This window comes from Lissotriton helveticus, chromosome 4_1, assembly GCF_964261635.1.
Source record: "Lissotriton helveticus chromosome 4_1, aLisHel1.1, whole genome shotgun sequence".
Taxonomy (NCBI): domain Eukaryota; kingdom Metazoa; phylum Chordata; class Amphibia; order Caudata; family Salamandridae; genus Lissotriton; species Lissotriton helveticus.
Window position 1 is genome coordinate 939,971,675 of NC_136063.1, and position 19,821 is coordinate 939,991,495.

At 44.2% G+C, this 19,821-nt stretch overlaps 1 protein-coding gene across 18 annotated transcripts in view; it reads left to right on the top strand.

Moving 5' to 3' along the window:
- The window catches only part of EPB41L3 (erythrocyte membrane protein band 4.1 like 3), an 860,969-nt gene that overhangs the window by 762,197 nt on the left and 78,951 nt on the right, over positions 1 to 19,821 (top strand). For 11 of the 18 annotated variants that reach the window (XM_078687549.1, XM_078687552.1, XM_078687542.1 and 8 more), the window contains 4 exons: positions 8,243 to 8,320; positions 8,782 to 8,883; positions 13,008 to 13,736; positions 14,670 to 14,792. In XM_078687549.1, coding sequence (XP_078543675.1) covers positions 8,243 to 8,320; positions 8,782 to 8,883; positions 13,008 to 13,736; positions 14,670 to 14,792 — 1,032 coding nt within the window. The remainder of the gene's footprint in view (positions 1 to 8,242; positions 8,321 to 8,781; positions 8,884 to 13,007; positions 13,737 to 14,669; positions 14,793 to 19,821) is intronic. The other 7 variants (XM_078687558.1, XM_078687555.1, XM_078687559.1 and 4 more) reach the window with 2 other exon arrangements.

Below are 19,821 nucleotides of genomic sequence, written 5' to 3' on the forward strand. Positions count from 1 at the left end.
AAACTCATCTCAGCAGATCTCGACAGGAAGGAACTGAAGGAGAAATTTCATGTCAGTTGGGCTGCCAGTTTATATCATCATTGGGCACTACTAATGTTCTTGTCTGAGCGCCTTGCAAAGGGCCTGAAGAAAAGCCTATTGGTACGGGAGGAGGTACAGTGACAAGGACGAACAGTGCACATTGTGTTACACAGGATCAGTCTCTTATGCACATAGTGTGCATTTGCAAACTGCTTTTTCCCCATAATTTCTTTTGGTTACAACCTATTTTAATGTCACAAAATATCCGCACAGACAATAAGGCAATTGAATGCTGCTTAACCAATTTACTGCGGTGCTAATTCCCCTGCTGTGCTGGGGGGAGGGGGGGCGCGCGCAGCGCCCAGGTGCTCATGACGAGCTCAGCTCGTCATGAGCCACGGGGGCCGTGTGCATATGACGAGCTCAGCTTGTCATGACCACGCCCGTTCCAATGGAGCGCCCAGCAGAGCAGGGGAATTATCCCCACGTGGGCGCGGCGCAACGGTGATGACGAGCTCAACTCGTCATGAGCACACGGCCACCGTGGCTCATGACGAGCTGAGATCGTCATGAGCATGGGAGGGGTTAAAGAGGGAATATACTCAGTTGTCCGCCAGTTTCTTGAAGTTTCTAAAAGTAGCCATTTTGCCCAGCCCAATAGTACTGTGTTCCTCAGGAGTCTCAAACACTTGTGTGGTACCGATTCCCCATAACACAGGGGGAACGGGCAATGACCATTAGCACTTAGACATCCCTTCTAATCTGCCACGGGATACAAGGTTGACATTTATAGTATTTTAAACAGCACTTTGAATAGCATTCTTATTAGCAGGGCATACAGCAGCCATCCACCCGTTTGCTGCTGAGTGCAGCACATGTCTATTTTGAACCACGTTGTAAATATAGCACTTCTAAAATCTCCACAGCAGCCGTTGCGTGGTCTCCCATCCCTTTGATATATGGAACAGCTCTTTTCCACTGCTCCTGGAGTTGTTTTTAGGTTTTAGATCTGTTTTACTATTTTTATATGAAAAGAAGTTGATACAATAATTAACCACCTACATCCACTGGCCGGTGGTGAAACATCAATTAGCGGGCTGTGCATGCATCACAAAGGATAAAGCAAGAAAAGGAAGGAATGAAGAGGGGGTTGGGGGGAAGGAGTTCAGTATGAAGAGACAATGTTATTTCAGGCCTGAACTAGCAATCTCATGTACAAAGGTAGTCTCAAATTGTTCAGTTTGTGTCAGGATCATCTACTGGGGTTAAGCGGAGTATCCACAGGTAGTGTGGACAGGACAGTTCCCTGAATTCTGCAGACAGATAGTTAAGACATGGTTGTCACATCTAATCAAATAGGGGGAAGCTGTGTGTGGCTACTGCAGTTAGCTTTTCCATCCCCGATATTTCCCATAATTTGCGTAACCAGTCTAAATGTGTAGGAATGACCTCGGTGCCCCATCTAGTAAGAAGGATCTGCTTGGCCGCGCCCAATGCTAAGGCAATCCCACAACCTCTACTGGACCGCAATGGGTAGCTAAGCGGGTTGGGAGACCCAGGAGGACATAAGTGGGAAACCTAGGAATCTCAGTATCAGAAATGGCATTCACTGCATCAAGGCCCCCCAAATGAATTCCAATTTAGGGCACTGCCATAGAAGGTGGGTAAGGGTGCCCTGTTGGCCACACTGGCGCCAGCAGCATTTCTATACTAGCGGTGTTAAGAGCTGAGGTTTGTGCGTGGTGTAGGATGTTGTTCCACTCCCCGTCTGTAAAAGGGCACCCACATTCCCCCTCCCATCTGGCCCATGCGTTAGATTGCAAAAGAGTCTGGGGTATGACGAGGAAAGCATGAATATCGGTGTGAAAGTCTGGAATTTCTGCTGAGGCCAGCTTCAAATGCTCTCAGCAAACTACAAATTGAGGCTGATACACTTTAAGTACCTACATCGGTTCTACAGGACTCCCAACTGCACCACATAGGACTAAGGCCTGATGACCGTTGGTGGAGGTGTGGCTATGCCCCTGCCACCTTTCTACATATGTTCTGGTATTGCCCACCCATAGCAGCCTTCTGGGCAGACATATTTAGCAAAATCCAGGAGATACTTGGGACCTCAAGTGAACCAAGACCGCTTGTTGGTTTATTAGGATATGTCAGGGACACCAAGGCTGAAAACCGCAAATTACATGCCATGTTGCTCTTACTCGCCAAACGCCGAATATCTATACACTGGTGCAAAAAGTATGCCCACACAGGTGAGTCGTGGATACACGATGTAACTTTTACTCACACTCAATGGACCACCTTTTGGGATTAATGCCAATGGTCTCACGCCCTGAAGACATTTGGGGTCCTTTTATAGACTGCCTCAGGACACTACAAGATGGAAATGCTCCATCCCACGTAAGAACCCCACCTGCTAAGACCGCAAAGGTATGAATAAGATACTAAGCAGTCGTGTTGATAGATCATGCTGACCAGAAGTGTAGGTGCGGTCCGCCTGTGGGGCCATATACGGAAATAACACATGTGCTGCACTGTTACGATACATTGAGAACTAGGCATTGTTTATAGATGATATCTGACAAGGTAATGGAATGGAATGTTTCCTTACTGTTTTGTTATGTTTTGTGTTTATGCATTCGGCTCACCATTATACCCAATCATATGGACCATGCTGTAACTTAGAATGCTACCTGTTGGTTTTTTGTTTGTCAAAAATCAATAAACAAATTAAAAAAAAAAATTGGTGTGAGAAGCTGGGTTTCTGTTGCAGTAACCCCACCACTTTTTGCCAGACTACTGATGCACTTTGACTCGATGTGCCCTGGGTCCCTGCCAATCAGGTTCCCAGGGCCTGTGTTCCTTCCCCAAAATGAACCCAATTGGCAGCTCTAGCCACATGTCAGACCCCTGGTAAATGGTACTGCTGGTACCCAGGGCACTGTGACCAGGGAAGACCTCTAAGGGCTGCAGCACTTATTGTGCCCCCCTTAGAGGCCCTGTACCTTTACACACACACACACTGACTTTTTAGGCCACGTGTTTTAGTGCAGAACAAATTGAAGAGTCGACATGGCACACATCCCTGTATTCCATGCCTGCAACTGACTGCCCTGGCATAGATCAGTCACCTCTCTAGCTGGGTGCCCTATACCTGTGGTGGGGGTACAGGTGCATGAGCTCTGTACCCCTACAGTGTCTGAGTCCATTTTTAGAGAGTGTAAGAGTATATGGTGCTGGGAGCTTGTCGTTACGAACTCCACAGCACCATAATGGCTACACTGAAAACTGAGAAGTTTAGTATCAAACCTCTCAGCACATTAAACCCACACTGATGCCAGTGTGGGGTTTAATGAAAAATGCACACAGAGGGCAACTTAGAGATGGCCCCTGAAAAACGACCAGCCTCTGGTGGGTTCCCTGACTGTTACACAGCAGCCTGCCACCAAAAGACATGTTTCTGGACCCCCTAGGGTGGGAGCCCTCGCTCCCTGGGCCCAGAAACAAAGCCTTTACCGGGCGGAGGTGGTCACACCTCCCCCAGGCTAGGAAGAGACATCTGTGGTAGGGGAGCTTCAAAGGCCTGGCACCCTTTGTAATGTGACCCCAGCCTCTCCTGCTATCAGGAGCAGGCCCCCTTCCTGTCTCCCCTCCTTTTTGGGCAGGAAGACAGGCGGGACAAACTAGCCAACCCAGAGGGTGTGCCCACCTCTGCCAACTCCACCCCTCAAGTGGGGGAGGCGAGGTGAAGCCCACTCTTCAGTTCCCGCCATCTTGCAGATGGCAGGCACTCCCCAATCAGGATTAGGGATTGTGCTCACTCCCACATGTGGGGTGAGCACTCCAAGGGTGTAGTCACCCTAAGGTCAGTAGCCCATTGGCTACTGACCTCGAGACCCCTAAAACCGCCCCCTAAATACAATATATAAGGGGCAGCCCTGAACCAAGAAAGCAGGCAAGAAGAAACTACAAGAGAAAAAGAAGAAGCTGTGCAGAAGCTAACAAAAGGAAGACGCCCATTGACTTGGCCCTAGCCCAGCCGGCCTGTCTTCACCTCGAACCTGTTCCTGCGAAATCCTGGTGTGTCCTGCAGCCAGCAACCTCGAAAACCCCGGACAACCTGCCTACCTTAAACCTCAAAGACTGTGTTTCCCGTGAACACCAGATTTGTTCATCTGTGACCTCTGGTTCTGGCCAGACACCGTGGATCCACCCCACTCTGCACCCGCCGTCCACGTTCCGAGCTCGAGTGGGCAACCACCACAAAGAGGTCCCCCCGGCGATCCTAACCCGAGATCCAGCAACCCCCTGACTTGCCTCAAGCCTCCAGCCGATGCCTGCAGCCTAAATCTGGAAGGTCCTCCCAACCGCGACCAGGAGCTGGTAAGAAGATCCGACCCCAAAAGGCACCCCGGCACCTGATGCCCCACTGCCTTGGGTGGCTAAACCGACAGTGCCTACCCAACCCCCAGCTTCCTAACTTACCTCTCGAAGTGGTGGTCGCACCCAGAAGACCTTTGTCCCAAAGCCTACAGTGCCTTTGCAAACCAGAGGTTCCCCATTGCAAAGAACAGGGCGCCCGATGTTGAAACAGCAACCTGCACCCGGCCGCCCTAGTGCTGCTGAGGGTGCACCTTTGGTGCTACTTTGTTTCCCCATTTGTCCTGAGCTAAAGTCTAGGAGCTTTGCTCCCACAACCAAGTGACCTGCTCATTATAAGCCACCAACCAGAGGCCCCCTATCCCCCATTGGATAACATTTGGCCTCAGCACTCTGCACCCGGCTGCCCTAGTGCCGCTGAGGGTGCAACTAGAGTGCATCCCTGACCCTGGGGGGCCCCCAAGTCTACCCCCAGAACCTCAACTCCCACTACCAAATACTTACCTCAAAACCATTAACACTATTTTCCTACATAGGATAACATTGACTGTTTTTCTTGGAAATGTTTCTGTGTGGTGTTTGAAAACCTAAAGAAATTCTTTAAAATTGTACTGTTTAACAAAAACGATTTTACTTACCTGATATTACAGGATATGTCCCAGAGTAGTATCCAGATATACTACTCTGTTTAAGAAAATGTATCTAAAAAGTAATTTACCTGGTATTTTACTGAAAACCTCATTCATGTCTATGTACTGTATTTACAAAGTATTGCATTTCTCTGCAACCTTACTGTAAGTCAAAACAAAGTGCATATACAATTACCGTTCAAACTATTTACAAACAGCATTACTACTGTAAAGTATTTATTGCTTACCTGTGCCAGGTTTGCTTGGTTCTAGAAAATAAAATAACTAAAAGAACATTTTTATACTAAAACAATTGATCTGAAGTTCTGTCTTTTAGTGTGTGAATTCATTTGCTGACTGAGTGTGTTCAACAAATTCTTAACACTGTCCTCTGATACTGCCTTACTGCTCGACCACACTACCACAAATAGAGTGTGAGGTGCTATCTAACTTTACCTCTGCCTACCTTTGGGGTTTCATTGGACTTTGTGCACACTATACCTCACTTTGGTATAGTATATACAGAGCCAGCTACCTATAATCGGACACAAGTTTTGTGTCAGTGGCGCGTGTAAGGAGCCACTTCTCAAAAGACGTGAGCAGCCGACTGACGTGTGGTTGGAGCCTGGGCTGTGTCACCCAATGTGCCACTGTCAAGTACTGCCATTGTGTCGTGTGGGTAATGTTATAAGCCAACTGTAATGTTGGGGAGTCCATTAGTCCTTCTGCATCGAACAGATCCCCAATTCGCTTGCAGTTGGCTTCTTGCCAGGCCTGAAATGCCCCTGCAGTTGTTTTTAGACATAGTTTTATTCACTGTTGCCAGCTCACCGTGCACACCCATACTGCATGAACTCTGGGGACCCACTCAGTTAGTATAATATGAACCGTTTGCTGGCTAACCCTCGGAGTAAGCACCTATTTTTAATTTCCTCCTCAAATCTTTGTGTGTCCATATCCTTCAGATTAAAATCGATAATGTAGCAGGTGTAACATTAACACCAGTGCTTTAAGTCTTTCGATTGAACATTTGCTAAATGACATTGCAGTAACCATTCATATTTGTCAGGCATTTGTGTTCTTGCAGTCAAATGATACCCCTCTGTTGCAGCATATTGAACGTTAGTACTGTGATTCTGCAATTGACCCACATCATATAGTGACAACTGATTTGCATTGGAGTTTTGTAATGTTTTTAACCAAATGTTTAATTTTATCTGAATTCCTTTAATGGTAGTGACGTGGCATTATAATGATTTAAAAAACGTTACAATTTATTAATGATAAAATTCAAACTTTCCGTTATAAGTTAAACATAGTAAGTGTCTGCCTGGAATTGTGCAGATATGTAAAATTGTGAGATGCCTCCACTGGGCTTAATGTGCAAACAGCCTATCAATGCACATTCATTAAAAGAACCAAAGTAATTTACACATGAAAACGTATTTGCTTTCTTACAAACTATGCTACTGCTTGATGGGTCTGGTCTGCCCAAAACTTGCTATACTCATTGAAGACTAAACATGGTAAATGTCTACATTGACTGTAACTTACGTCTTCTCCATGCACTGCTTATACGGTTTTATATTCTATGAGTTATTCTATCTAAAATAATAGCATTTACTATAATACTTATAACACTGCAAATCAGATGGTTTGTGAGAACACATTGCATGTCAGAGTGGCGAATTATAGTTAATGTAGTATGTCTAACGAGTTGCATACACTGTGTAAGGAGGTGCGCAAGTTAAAATAATTTGATGGTGTTGTGTAAATTATAAATCAAAGGTACAAGTTTAGCAAATAAACGTTTTGTATAGTTTGGTTTGTTTGCAGTTTAAGAATAAATAAAGTTATATTGATTAAAAGGGGTGCATAATTTATCAATTTAAGGTGTAACTATAACTTTTTGTATTTTAACTTTGGTTTGCTTAGAAAGAATAAGTAAAGTTTTCCTAACTGCAACAAAGGATTAAACCTTGTTTTTTTTCATTACATTTCATATGTATATATGCTGTCCAATGACACTGGTGTTTACCTAACAAGAAATGAAATAAACTTAAATGTAGAATGCTAGTCTGCCCAAAAACTGTTTAAAAATCTCAAGCAAATGAGTAATTTCTCTGCCTCCTAAATGTAGATGGTGCATCATCCTTGACATCACCATGTGTCCAACAGTAATTGCAGTTTTGAATGAAACATAGTGTTGAGTACACTGCCGAACAGCATCCAGAAGACTCTTCCTTGTCCACAACATTGTTCTCATCCACTACTTGACGTGCATTGCAAACAGAACTCACCCTATCCTGGTCTGACAAAAAAGACTGTCTGTAATCAGAAAATCATACCTTTATTTCTGCTTACCTTATGAACTTTGTGCACCATCTTCACCCCAATTATGATGACTTATGCCAATAGTGGCTTCACTCAGTTTTTACATTCCACCTTTCGGGTTCAGAAAGAAGGTCCCTTTAGTAGGTCAAAAAATTCAGTCATGTTTGAGAGTGGTGGTATGTATGTCAAAAATTACACATTCGCAAGGCGAACAGCAACGGCCAATACACTTGTCATATTGCTCTACTTGATGAATTTGAGAGTCCGGCACTTGTAGGTTACTTAGTAATCTGAAATCAGAAACGTTTAGCTTCATTTCGTTTTTTTTTCTGACCATGCAAACTTTCTCCACACATATTCAGTGGGGCTACACAGAATTTACCTCGAGCCGTCCTAGTCACTCAGGACCTCGAATAGGCCATTAAATCCAGGAATGTTCCAGAACCGATACTTTTGCTAGAAATGTATATTATAGTGCTCACTTCCTTCCACCCCTCTGATACTGCTGTGCACGAAGAACTTAAAAACCTGTATCTGGAGGCCATTATTTTGCTATTCGATATACAGCATAACATGGGCGCGTCTGTGTCCAAATTCCTTCAAATGAAGAATCAAATTTCACACCATAATATACTACTAGTATGACGTGAATTAGGTACCAGAGGTGCTGTAGAATACAGAGTGTCTGATTACCAAAGCCATTCATTTCTGCAAGAAATGAAGAGAATCTTAAAATGAAAGTTGATGCCTTGTAGCTTATACCCAGATTAGAAATAATTGTCAGTATTGTCTCTGCAAGAATATACATTTTCAGCCTTTGTTATATGTTGTTTCAGCTAAGTGTTATTTTCTTCTTTTCTCCTATGTGACAGACCAAAGAAGACACCGAAAAGGCTGAAAAAATTGCAGCTTTGGAGCAGGCAAGCTCTACAATTATCAGATCCCAGCAGGTACAAATGACTTTGAATCTTCTCAATTGCCCAGAATCTACAGGGTTTAATTTCCTTTTTGTAAGCAAGTCCTTTGTCATGCTCTGTTTCCATTTGTAAGCTATTGCAGAGAGGTAGGTATATGATAGTCTGTTTTTGTTCAGCAAGAAGAATGAAGGGGAACCACCTCGATTGTTAGCCTGTCATTGGTTTCTCTCCAAAATGCCCAATTGATTTGGTCCTTTTAGAGAAGCTTGAAAAAGGCTTTATAAAAACACTAGTTTGCTATTTTCTCAAATCGTACCATATAAAATAAATACATTTTTTGCTCACACATGGAGACAAATCAAGCAGTTACAAAACGTGACACACAAGAATACTCTGTTTTATGATTCAAGATACCTACAGTGCACCTCTGGAGTGCATTTTTAAGTAGTCGTGAAGGGTGTTGATAAAAGAACTCTTATTGGTTTTTCCTTTAGCCATGGGGCATAGAGAAGAGGCTGCAAGAGGGGACATCTGCTGGCTCTGTTGTTACTTCTCAACAAGTCACTGTCCAGAAAACTATCTCATCTTCTCCAGAGGTTATTTTTGTTTCATTTCATACAAACTAATGCAACTGCTTAACTATCTGCTTAACTTATCTACCTTATTTCAAGTGAACCAGTCCTTAAACGCTTTAGCTCATACTTAATGTAAAGCTGTCTGACATATTTCATATCCATGTCTGTTGTAAATATATTAGACATAAATGTTGGTCTTCATAGTCATGTTCGTTTATGATGTAGTACTGTTTTTACATAGTGCATGGTCCGACCCTGTCACAAAACTTGTTTTGAGGTGCACTCTGACTTAAAACAAAGCAACTCTGCCATTTTCCACTAAGGGCTATGTGTTTTTGACCAGACATTTTACGCACATCCTACAGGTGTAGCACTTGACAGAAATGCCTATTTACATTTAAATGCCAGTGGCTAAATTTAAAAAACTTGTTAATATTGATGAATGGTTTAGGAAATCAATATTAGGCACAGTCAGTAAGGTTCATGATCCTTTTGACACAAAGACTATAATGTACTGGAATGTATCCATGGTTTTCATATTGTGTTTTTATCACTTGAATTGGGCATCGAATGTGTGACCAAGATTTAAGAACACAAGAAACTGGTGCTTCAACTTCTGGCCCAACTTCAAGGAGGAGGGGACAGGAGCCAAATATGTGCAGAGCACATATCTGATACGGATAATGAAGTCTAGTGCTGTGGATACCTGCATCATTTGTAATGAACCATGAAAGCAAGACACATACAATGACCCCTAAATCTGTTTTATGTTTGCATTTTGACTGAGTGGTTGGGGTTTGTTATGGACAGGACTCAATTTAAGCTCTAGCAGGAGTTTCAGTGTTGGTATCAATGGGAGAAAGTCCTGAACAAGCTGCAGTTGGTTCAGAACTCAGCGGCCAGAATTTTGTCCGGCACCCCCAGGTTCAAATCAATCTCACCGGTTATAAGTCAACTCCATTGGCTGCCTATTAGAAGCCGAACCAAGTTTAAGGCACTGTGTATTGCCTACAAAGCGATCAACAGCACAGGGCCAGAGTTTTTTTAAAAAAAAGCACTATGCCCATACACCCCGAACAGACCTTTGCGCTCCTCCATAGCACACCTACTTACTGTCCCCCGTACTAAGAAAACCTCATGGGGAGATCGACGCTTCACAGTTGCCACAGCCAGACTTTGGAACACCCTTCCCCTCCATATTAAAACCAGTCCCACCCTCATGACATTCAGGAAGCTGGTAAAAACTTGGCCCTTCAATCAGTAGTAACTACAATCAGATGCTTTCCTCTTGATTTACTCCGCAGCGCGGAGACACCCCAGGGTATTTGCGCGCTATATAAATCGCATTAATAAATAAACAAACTTGCCTAGAAGTGTGTGTCCCTCTCTGGACCACAACAACACTTGCTACCAGGCGTGAGTAGCTTTCCAGCCAAAAACCCTAAAAACACAAATAAAACGCTGGGCATTTCATGCATTTGCTTCTGCTTACATAATACATCTGTTGGAGCAGATGTCACCAGATGAGCTTTGGCACAGGCAACAAAACATCTAGTGCTGAAGAGATAGTTCCCATACTCTTTCTGGTGACAAAAAGCAAACGGATGCTTAGGCCATTGGCCAAGCAAAAGCTGCTCCTAAAATAACTTTGAATTTTACTGGAGCCAAAAGATTCCTATTTCCCAAAAAGATTGGACAAAAGACAGAACACAGCAAAAGTGGCAGAGAAACGCCTCAGTTCCTTGTTGATGCCTTTGACTCGAAGCAAAGAAATGATTTGTGGCATTCGGCACAGAAACATTGAAAACATAGGGCTTAATCGCATTGTGGCCAAAAAATAAAGAAGGCTCAGCCACATACAGAAACAACATTCTTTCTGTGCCCAAAACATCTGGATTAACAACTCAGCCTCTTTACAGTGTAACCAGGAAATTCAGTCAGAAAGGTACAAACTAATATTCTGCTCTACAGATTGTCCTTGGTCCAGACCAATAAAGGATTTACATCCACCAGAACCACAGAATAATGTGGACAATAGATCTGTTCCACAGCAAATGCCTGTGGATAATCAGAAATATTCACAGGTAGGTGAAAGTTGGAGATGGAGATGAGGAGGAGGAGATTTGGCAAAACCACTCCTTTGGAAGATTTTTTAAGTCTTTTTTATTGTGGCTGTTTCCACCTTATCAAGTGGGCACATACTACACAGTGCTGGTGAAGGCAGCCAGAAGATTAAGAGGGCAATTGAGGAAGAAGCAGAAGATGTCTTTTTTTTAGATGTAAACGGTAATGCCAATACAGCACACAAACCAGTACCTCTCTTGGCCTACCTAAGCCTGTTACACCCAGAATAGGAAGTGAATATTACTCTGCCCGCCACAATTCGGTATATAATAAACCCCTCGGGATTCAGGATCCCCTCATTGTAGCCAAAGTAATGAATTGATCAGTAACCATCAGAGTTATGACTTGTCCAGGGAATAGTTACATGTATTGCATAAGAGAATTGGGTTCTAAACTCCTGCTCTGTGTTATATGCCAAATTCCACTAACAATTTTAATCTGCAAAGTCATCAGCAATGGAACAAAATTGAAGAACTGATACAGCATTTCCCCGAGGATCATAGTTGGGGGCTTAAGGAGCTCACTATAGCAATCTTTCGGAAAGGAAAGCTGATTGTAAATGCGTGCTGATGGCCTCCCTTGATTCCATAGTCTGCTTTTTTTTTGTTAAACTCTGGCTTGTGGGTGGAGGGTCACTTTGTGGCACTGATGGCAGATTAGGCTGTAGGTTTGATGCTATTCGACCGCTTCTGGCAAGATCTGCCGCCTTGGTTCTCAAGGAAATCATGGCTACCCCACTCATTAGATAGGTAAGCCTAACCTCATAATCAGTGTTTAACCCCTTCGACGCTCATGACGAGCTGGGCTCGTCATGAGGTAGCCTCCTCGCACGCTCATGACGAGCCCAGCTCGTCATGAATAATGGGTTTTTGCATATTCCAGCACAGCAGGGGAAAATGTGCCGCAACGATGCGGCTAAGGGGATGCCCAATATATTCTCATCACTGAGGGTATAAATCTGCAAGCTCTTTCTTGGAAGACATTTGCGTATTTGAAGTGGTGTACTGTACTCTGTGTGGACAATAACCGTGAATCCTCATTATTGCTAGCCAAAGGTGTTCAACAAACACTTTGCAAACACAAGGAGATGATGGACAGAGCGCTGAAACTACTTTCCAGACACTCATCCCAATCACAGATCTGGGTTGAATCCCTCATCGTACTTTAGCGCCGTTTGCCACCCCAGTTCAGACACAGCTATATGCAAATCAGTCTTGACCCTGTGCCTCATGGGAACAGTCCAGCCCGAACTGCCAAACCATGTCTTCCCTGGACCGGAAACAAGCTTCCTGGGACCGGTTTCAAAACAAACATTTTGCACAGGCACAGATTCTGCTTGTCCACCAACCAGCATAAATGATGTACTAAAATGATTGAAGTGTCCTGGATGCTGTAGGTTTTCATTCCGATATGGCTCTGCTAAAGACACAAATGCTTTTCGTTCAAATAAGAATTAATGTTTATTGGGGAGGGACACAGATATACATGTTGAGATTGTGGAATGTGGTCATTTTGGGTTCTTGGAGAACCCACAAGTCCTATATATCCCCACATGAGAAGGGTTCAGCATATGTAACGGTATATTGCTTTTGAAAATCTGCCGTAGTTAGAAGAAGTTACAGATGAAAACGTAGACACAAATGGCTGGGGGGGTTTTTTCAACTCAGTTTTAATATTCTTTTATTTCAACAGTATTTGGCTTTTGCATTCATCTTCAGTGACATTTTCCCTTTTGTCATTGTGGGCCAGAAACCACTTTCAGGTGAAAATCCAGATAGGTACAATCTATGAACAATACACCATTACACTATTCACAATTTTTAGGTAGTGTATTTATATCAGATAGGCTAAGAAAAATAATTGTCCACATGAAAGAGTAAAGCATTTTTTATCTAAAGATCTAAAGAAGAAGAGTTGCTTTTTTTGAGTCAGAATTCCCTTTTATCAAAATTGAATTCTTGCATTCCTTAAAGAGAGACCACCATTCAGTTATTCTAACGTAGCTTTTATTTCAAATATAGGGCTCAGAGGATTGGGTTATTGTAGACAAACTGCCCACTAAGATAGTTGATGAGCCGAAAAACGTTGTGACATACAAACTGACGATGGTGACCAGTAAAACCGGTGAGCGTCCAACTGAAATCACCACATCCAGGGAATTTCAGAGCCATGATGCCTTCCGCAGTGAAAGGCACTCAGCGGAAGAGGAGCTCAAGCAGCAAATGTTCACATTTGGGAAATCGTATGATGCAGTATCAGGGAAAATTGTAACAATGGCAAGTACGGAAAAGGAGGATGAAAAAAAATTGACTTCCCCATCACATGAACTGCTCCAGAAATCAGAAAAGGAGGTAGCTGAAATTGTCAAGATTATTCCAGTGATTGGCCAGTATGAGGTTCGTGAACCTCACATTGAGGAAAAGGCCAGAAAAGTCTCAGAAGGGCAGACAACAATAAGAAGATTATCAGAAACGTTGTCAACTATCAAAGAGTTGGATTCACTTCTGCCAAGTCCAGAAGAGGAAGTTCAGAAGAAAGGGCAAAAGGTGGATCAAGAAGTCCATGGTATAGTGGTAGGAGGAGCAGCGAAAACCACAACAGTTGGAGAAAAAATTGAGCATCAAGCTATCAAAATAGACACACCTGTTTGGAAAGACAAGAAGTTATCTGAGTGGCGATATTCCAGAGAACCAACCTATACCGTTGCTACTGCTCACTATGTAACTGAGTCATCTACTTCTAGAATCGTGGTAACAAGAAGCTTGACTTTATGCTCCACAGCTTTAAGATCAAGCATGAATATCCTGCAAATCCTTGCTTCATTGCACCTTTGAGTTCATGTCCCGCTTAGCTTTGTATTCACAGCTAAACCCAGCTTTTAAACTGTTATTTTGTTACCTCTGCTAAGTTAGCTTAACCGTCCAAAGCAGGCATCAGTGCAACAGAGTTTTATTATTGCTGAACCAGCGTACAAAAACTGCCCTAACAATTCTCTTTAATACACCCAAATCCATTTTCTAACATGCATGGGCCCTACTGAACAAATGCTTAGCGTGAGTTCAAGAAGTACTCAAGTCCATGCATGGCCTAATCTTAAGATTAGGGCTGCAGGAGCTGCATTTTGTATGTGACTTTTCAGTTGACCCATGCTTGACATCTTCCCTGGCTGTCAAATTTCATGGGATCATTGTGACATTCACGTCAACACTGTACATGATGGCCAGGAAATAGGTTGACTAGTAGGACAGTCAGCTGGCATCCTTCAAGACTGTTTTCAAAAGAATGTCACAAGCATTGCTCTGAACACATAATTGATTACTTGCACAAATGGAGCATGTTATGCTGTGCAACAATGTATGAGGGGTTGAACTCTCTTTTTGTTCTTCCAAACCAAATAATAAATATGTAGTCTTTTGTTTAGGTTTCTGTAAACCCTTTGTATTACCTATATAAAAAAATTCAGATTTGGCTATTTTAGTTGTTCAGTGGGGCTCACTGCTTTATGAGTACTTACAGCTATAAACGGATTCGTTTTTCCCTTTTCTTTTCATGTCTCTAACCTTACCTTCACACTTTTATGCCTGTCCCTGCATTGCAATATACAGTTTTGTCTTGTAACTCAGATGTTTTGTGTCTGTCTGTCTTTTTTATGTGTATGACTCTATATTTCTCTGTCTGTGTAGAAAAAAGAAATCTCTGGCGAAGTGACAGTGGATGGTTCTGATATCTACAGTGTCATAGAAACTTCTCGGAAACCCACTGAGTTTTTAGGCGGGGTTGCTTCTTCTTCACCTAGCTGGGCTCAGGTGTTAACATTTTTCTATATATTAATTCCTTACTTTATAACCTCCTAATGTTTTGTACTGTTTAATTTTTCTTCTCAGTTTCTTGTTTATATTTAGAATGCCCATAAGGTGCTATTAGGAAGAACACTAGTTATTTTTCGATTACCTTCATCGGACAGTTTAATAGTCCTGAGGCAGGGCTGAGCCTGATTTAGGGTTTGGCAGACTGGACACTTCGACACCGGTTCCCCCAACTGTCAGGCCTATGCCTACTCGCTTTTCCATCAACACCAGAGATTGACAGATACATAGGGTAATGGAACGTATGTGCTTTAAAAAGTGTCCTCAGTGTCACTCGAAGTATCCCTGGAAAGACTTACATACAGTCTGTAATCTATGCCTTTCCCCAGATCACAGACACAATGACTGTGCCTTATGCTTGGCATGTCACTGCAAGAAGACTTTTAGGCAGCATAGAGATTGATGTCCATTTAAATAGATAAAAATATAAGTTAATGTTAATATGTATAGATAAATAGTACATATTTGTTATTTCATTATACAATATTGAATAACCTATTTATAATAGGTTTACATGTTTCCTCACTTAAAGCAGAACCCTCAATTCCTTTTAAACTAGAATCAGCCGCTGTTTAGTTGGTATTCACAATCAACTGAAAAAAAATCATCCTCATCACTAGAGATGAAGAAGACATTCTCGGGGTCAGAATAATTCACATTGAGGGCAACTGCCTACCCAACATTGAGAACGGTACAAGCTTTGCAGGATTATATTCACCTTTACAGACATCTCAGTCTTTTGCAGTGAGGACTGTTATGACATTATTGGGCATAATGGCTTCATTTATTTACTTGGTCCTGAACAAAACACTACAATTGAGACCCATACAGGAATGGCTGTGTAACCAGTGGTCACAAACGCAGGAGGAGTGGGAGGATCCTAGTGCTTGTAACTTACAGAGTCATCAGGGAGCTGAAATGATGGATAAAAGCAAATATATTTAAAGGGAGATATTTCAAGACAAAAGTCCCGCAAGCAAACATGACAACAGATATGGCACACTTCAATTGGTGTGCTCACATGGGACAACTCAAAATAAGGAGACTGTGGCAATCCCAAGAGGCAATGATACATATAAACTAATTGGAACTCGAAAATATCTTTCCAGCACTAGAAGCCTTTTAAAGTTAGATCATAAGTAAAAGGGTTGAGAATTTGAAAGACAAAAAGTGCAATGATTTACCTAAACAAAGGTGGGGGTTTGACTGTCTCTTACCAACTTTTAAAACCAGTGCAGTAGATTGCAGGTGGACTATTGAAAAAAGCATTTACATTGTCACCAATTGTACCAGTAAAAAACTTTCACACATGGGGGACGTGGCTTGAAAGCATGGCGGACTAGTCTGGTCTGCCTTTGCTCCCGCCGGTGCCTCCTAATCCGTCAGTATACTGATCTCTCCAGCAGTCGGAATACTCTGTTCTGGTAGCAGAGCAGCAGGGGGCCCCGCTGGGCTTGGTGGCGGTACCATTGAGAGGTCCCTGAAGAAGTCGAGAGGCGCGAAAGTTGTGGGGCTGACGAAAGATGTTGGCTGCCATCGTGGACCAGACCCGGCCGGGCGTGGAGGAACCGGCAGCCTTGATTGAACTGCAGACTGGCGTGAAGGAGCCCATTGGTGAGAGTGTACGGGGGCAGGTCCGGGTGCAGATCATCCCAGAGAGGTTAGTGTCGGGACCTGGTTATTAGTGAGTGCGTCGGCTGGCGCGGATCCCGGATGCAGCGAGGGGCGATATTTGACATTGCCCTCATCCGAATGCAGAGTGGAGTTAGGGCGGATATGAATAGAGAGCCACCGCACCCGTGCCTTTCAAGCGGAACCTGCGATGGCGGTGGGGGGCCAAGACAGTGAACACCCTTAGAGAGGAGGCATCAGGGGAACTCCTCCCTCTCCTCTCATACAGCCATTCATTTCAGGGCCTGACAGATATCTGTGGAGGGGCAGGAAAGCGGGGAACATCCTTTACGACGTGGATGTTACCCTGCGCTACCATTATGACGCGTCTCTTACAACGCAAGTCGTAACCACGACTTGCGCTGGAGGGCGCTCAAGGACAAGCAATAGTTAATTTACTATTCCAACACCTTCCCTACTATCCACGGGGACTGGTGTTGGAATAGTACATTAAACTATTCCTAAGTCCGCACCCTACAGCGCAAGTAGTGGTAACGACTTGCTTTGTAAAACACGCGTTGTAATGGAACGCGTGGTAATAGCCCGCGTCGTACCGTCAAACATCCCAGGAAAGCTCCAAAGTTGAGCAGAGGCTGGAGATATATTGAGGTGACACCTGAAGTCACTGCATAAAGCAGTGGAGGGTGTGCAGACGGATTTGCATACAGCCTGCATAGGAAGGACCTACTCTGGTGGAATTGAAGGTACAGGCAAGCACAGTAAAGAGCCGCTGCCCAGAGAAAACGAAGGTGGATCAGGATGAGACAGCCCACAGCAAGTTTAGCCTGAAGGCCCATGCCCATGTAAAATAACAAGTGTGCAGCAGAAGAAAAGGGGTGTGACGTGTCTTGCTGGGGTCCGAGACATTGGTACGTTTGGTGACTGGCTTTGAGGGGGACAGTGGAGGAGGCCCACAGCTGGTAATCGTCTGGAGAAGAGGTCGTTTGGATAACGAGGGAGAGACCCAAGGGGTTGCGACCCTTGACAAGATAGGCCTTATACTTCACGGGGAATATCGGACCTGCAGTCTCGCAGAGATGGCACAGGACAAGTCAAGCAAGGTGCAGTCCAATAAGATATCCAGTTACGCACAGTCGTGCCCATTGGAACCGGTCAGTACGGCCGCAAACAAAGAGGAGCAGGTAGACACAACAAATCATCCTCCCGATACGTCCCCATCTCTGTCGGATTATGGCAGCGATTCATTCGTGCTGGGAGGACGTAGTTCAAAGAATTGATGCTGTGGCCATAGAGGTGAACCTGTTACGGTCTTCTTAAGATCTTGGCCAGGGTGTCCGCTACATAAACAATGCAGTGAGAAGTACGATCGCTCAGTACAGCCTGCTATATCCTGCTAAACTAGAGTTGGAGCATAAAGGAAGATCCAACTTCTTCATGTCAGCAGAGGCGGTGTCGACATGGATGGACTAGTCCGGTCTAGCGGACATGGGGTTGGGGTTGGGCACACAAGGAAGTATTGATGGAACATGGCGTAGGGGAAGACGAGCAAATGGCAAACTCCGAACTGCCAGGAACACACAAGGAGGCTGTGAGGTCAGCCCTGGAACAATAAGGGTACAAACTGACAGAACTTTGCAGCAAGAGGATTCCCAGAACTCGGACTCTGAGTCACAAGATATAGTTCCGGACACCCTCCTAGCAGATGTGGAGGCATCTTGAATGGGGACACTGAACTCTAGAGACGTTGTTTCAGATAAGTGTTTACACTGCGAGCATCGTAAGGGTTTTGCAATATGGGGAGAGTGGAGATGTTGGTTGGGGGGGGCCGGCGAGGGGGAAGGGTCCTTCTCACTCCCTGCAGGGACCGGATCGGGGTTAGGATGTTTGAGGCCGCGTCTCACTCCTGACTTACTGTTTGGTCACTAGTAGCTCACAAGGAGAGTGGTTTCCTATTTTTATCTGCAATCTAGGTGTTAAAGTTATTTAGGGAGGTTTGGGTCGGCCACGGCGAGCTCCGTCTGGGTGTCACAGGGTAGCTTGGAGTGTAGATGGGTTGCCCATGGGGTGGGGGGTGGGGTTTGTTTGTTCCGTTTTCATAGTTGGTGTATGTTGGATGTCCTTGAGAATATTAAGTCTTCTGGTTCAGGTGGGAGTGAAGGTATTCGTAACACGCAAATGGTCTGTGAGGGAGGAGGCCGCTTCTGGGAGGCGGTGATGATATAGAACACTGGTGGATATGCAGGGTTAACGTTAAAAGTGCTCATGTGGAATGTCCGGGAGTTGGCTTCCTATGAGAAGCGTAGAAGGGTGTATGCATATCTGAAGAGGTACAAAGTGTTGATTGCATGTCTACAAGAAACTCATGTGTGGGAAGACACACTCCCGTGTATGAGACGCAGATAGATTCCTTGCTAACAGAACTGCTGTTGGGCAATAAACGCAAGCGTATTAGCCTCTCAACTCTACAGAGACCATGGCAGTTGGGAGGGGTGGAGGTACCCTGTATTGAATGTTACTACATGGCGGCACAGCTACAATGTGCAGTCCATTGGTTAGATGACCAAGACAATTGGAAAAAAAGGCTCAGGGAGGGGCGTTATACCGAAGGTTCATTGCCAGAGCTATTAATGCTAGGGAAAGGGATCCCATGCTAGGGAAAGGGATCCCAGAGACAGTCGTATAGATTTTTAGGCACGTGCCAGAGTCTTGGGAAAATACAGTGAGAAAAGTGGTGAAACATACACCATATGCGCCCGACGCACCAGTGTGGGTGGTTCCGGGATTCACCAAAATTGCGGAGTCAATATCGGTACGCAAATGGAAGGCAGGTGGTTGCATGTTAATGGGCGACTTATACTATAATAGCCAGTTTACTACATATGAGCTGGGAGCAGAGCAATTCTTACAATACTCTAAGATTTCACAAGTGCCAGAGAGATCTGGCCATGATCCCAAGAAGAGCCCCCGATAATGAGAAGCCTACAAGTAATGCTGAAAATGGCACCAGGTCGCCACGTGATAACATATCTATATAGGGAACTTAGGGAGGACTTGCCGAGTCCCCCACTTCCATTACAAGGCAAATTGGAGGAAGCGACGGGCAGACAAATCACATAAAAAGAATGGGAAAATATATATCAAGGGGTAAAACTGAGCTGCTCCAATGCACGTTTCAAATGTATGCAATATAGTTACATTCACCAGGCTTACCTCACATCTATGGGCCTCAGGAAAATTTATCCAGAGCGGTCCGGCGAGTGCCACAGATGTAGGCAAACAGAGGCTGATTTCATACATGTAGTTTGGGCATGCCCACAGGGGACAACCTTCTGGGAGG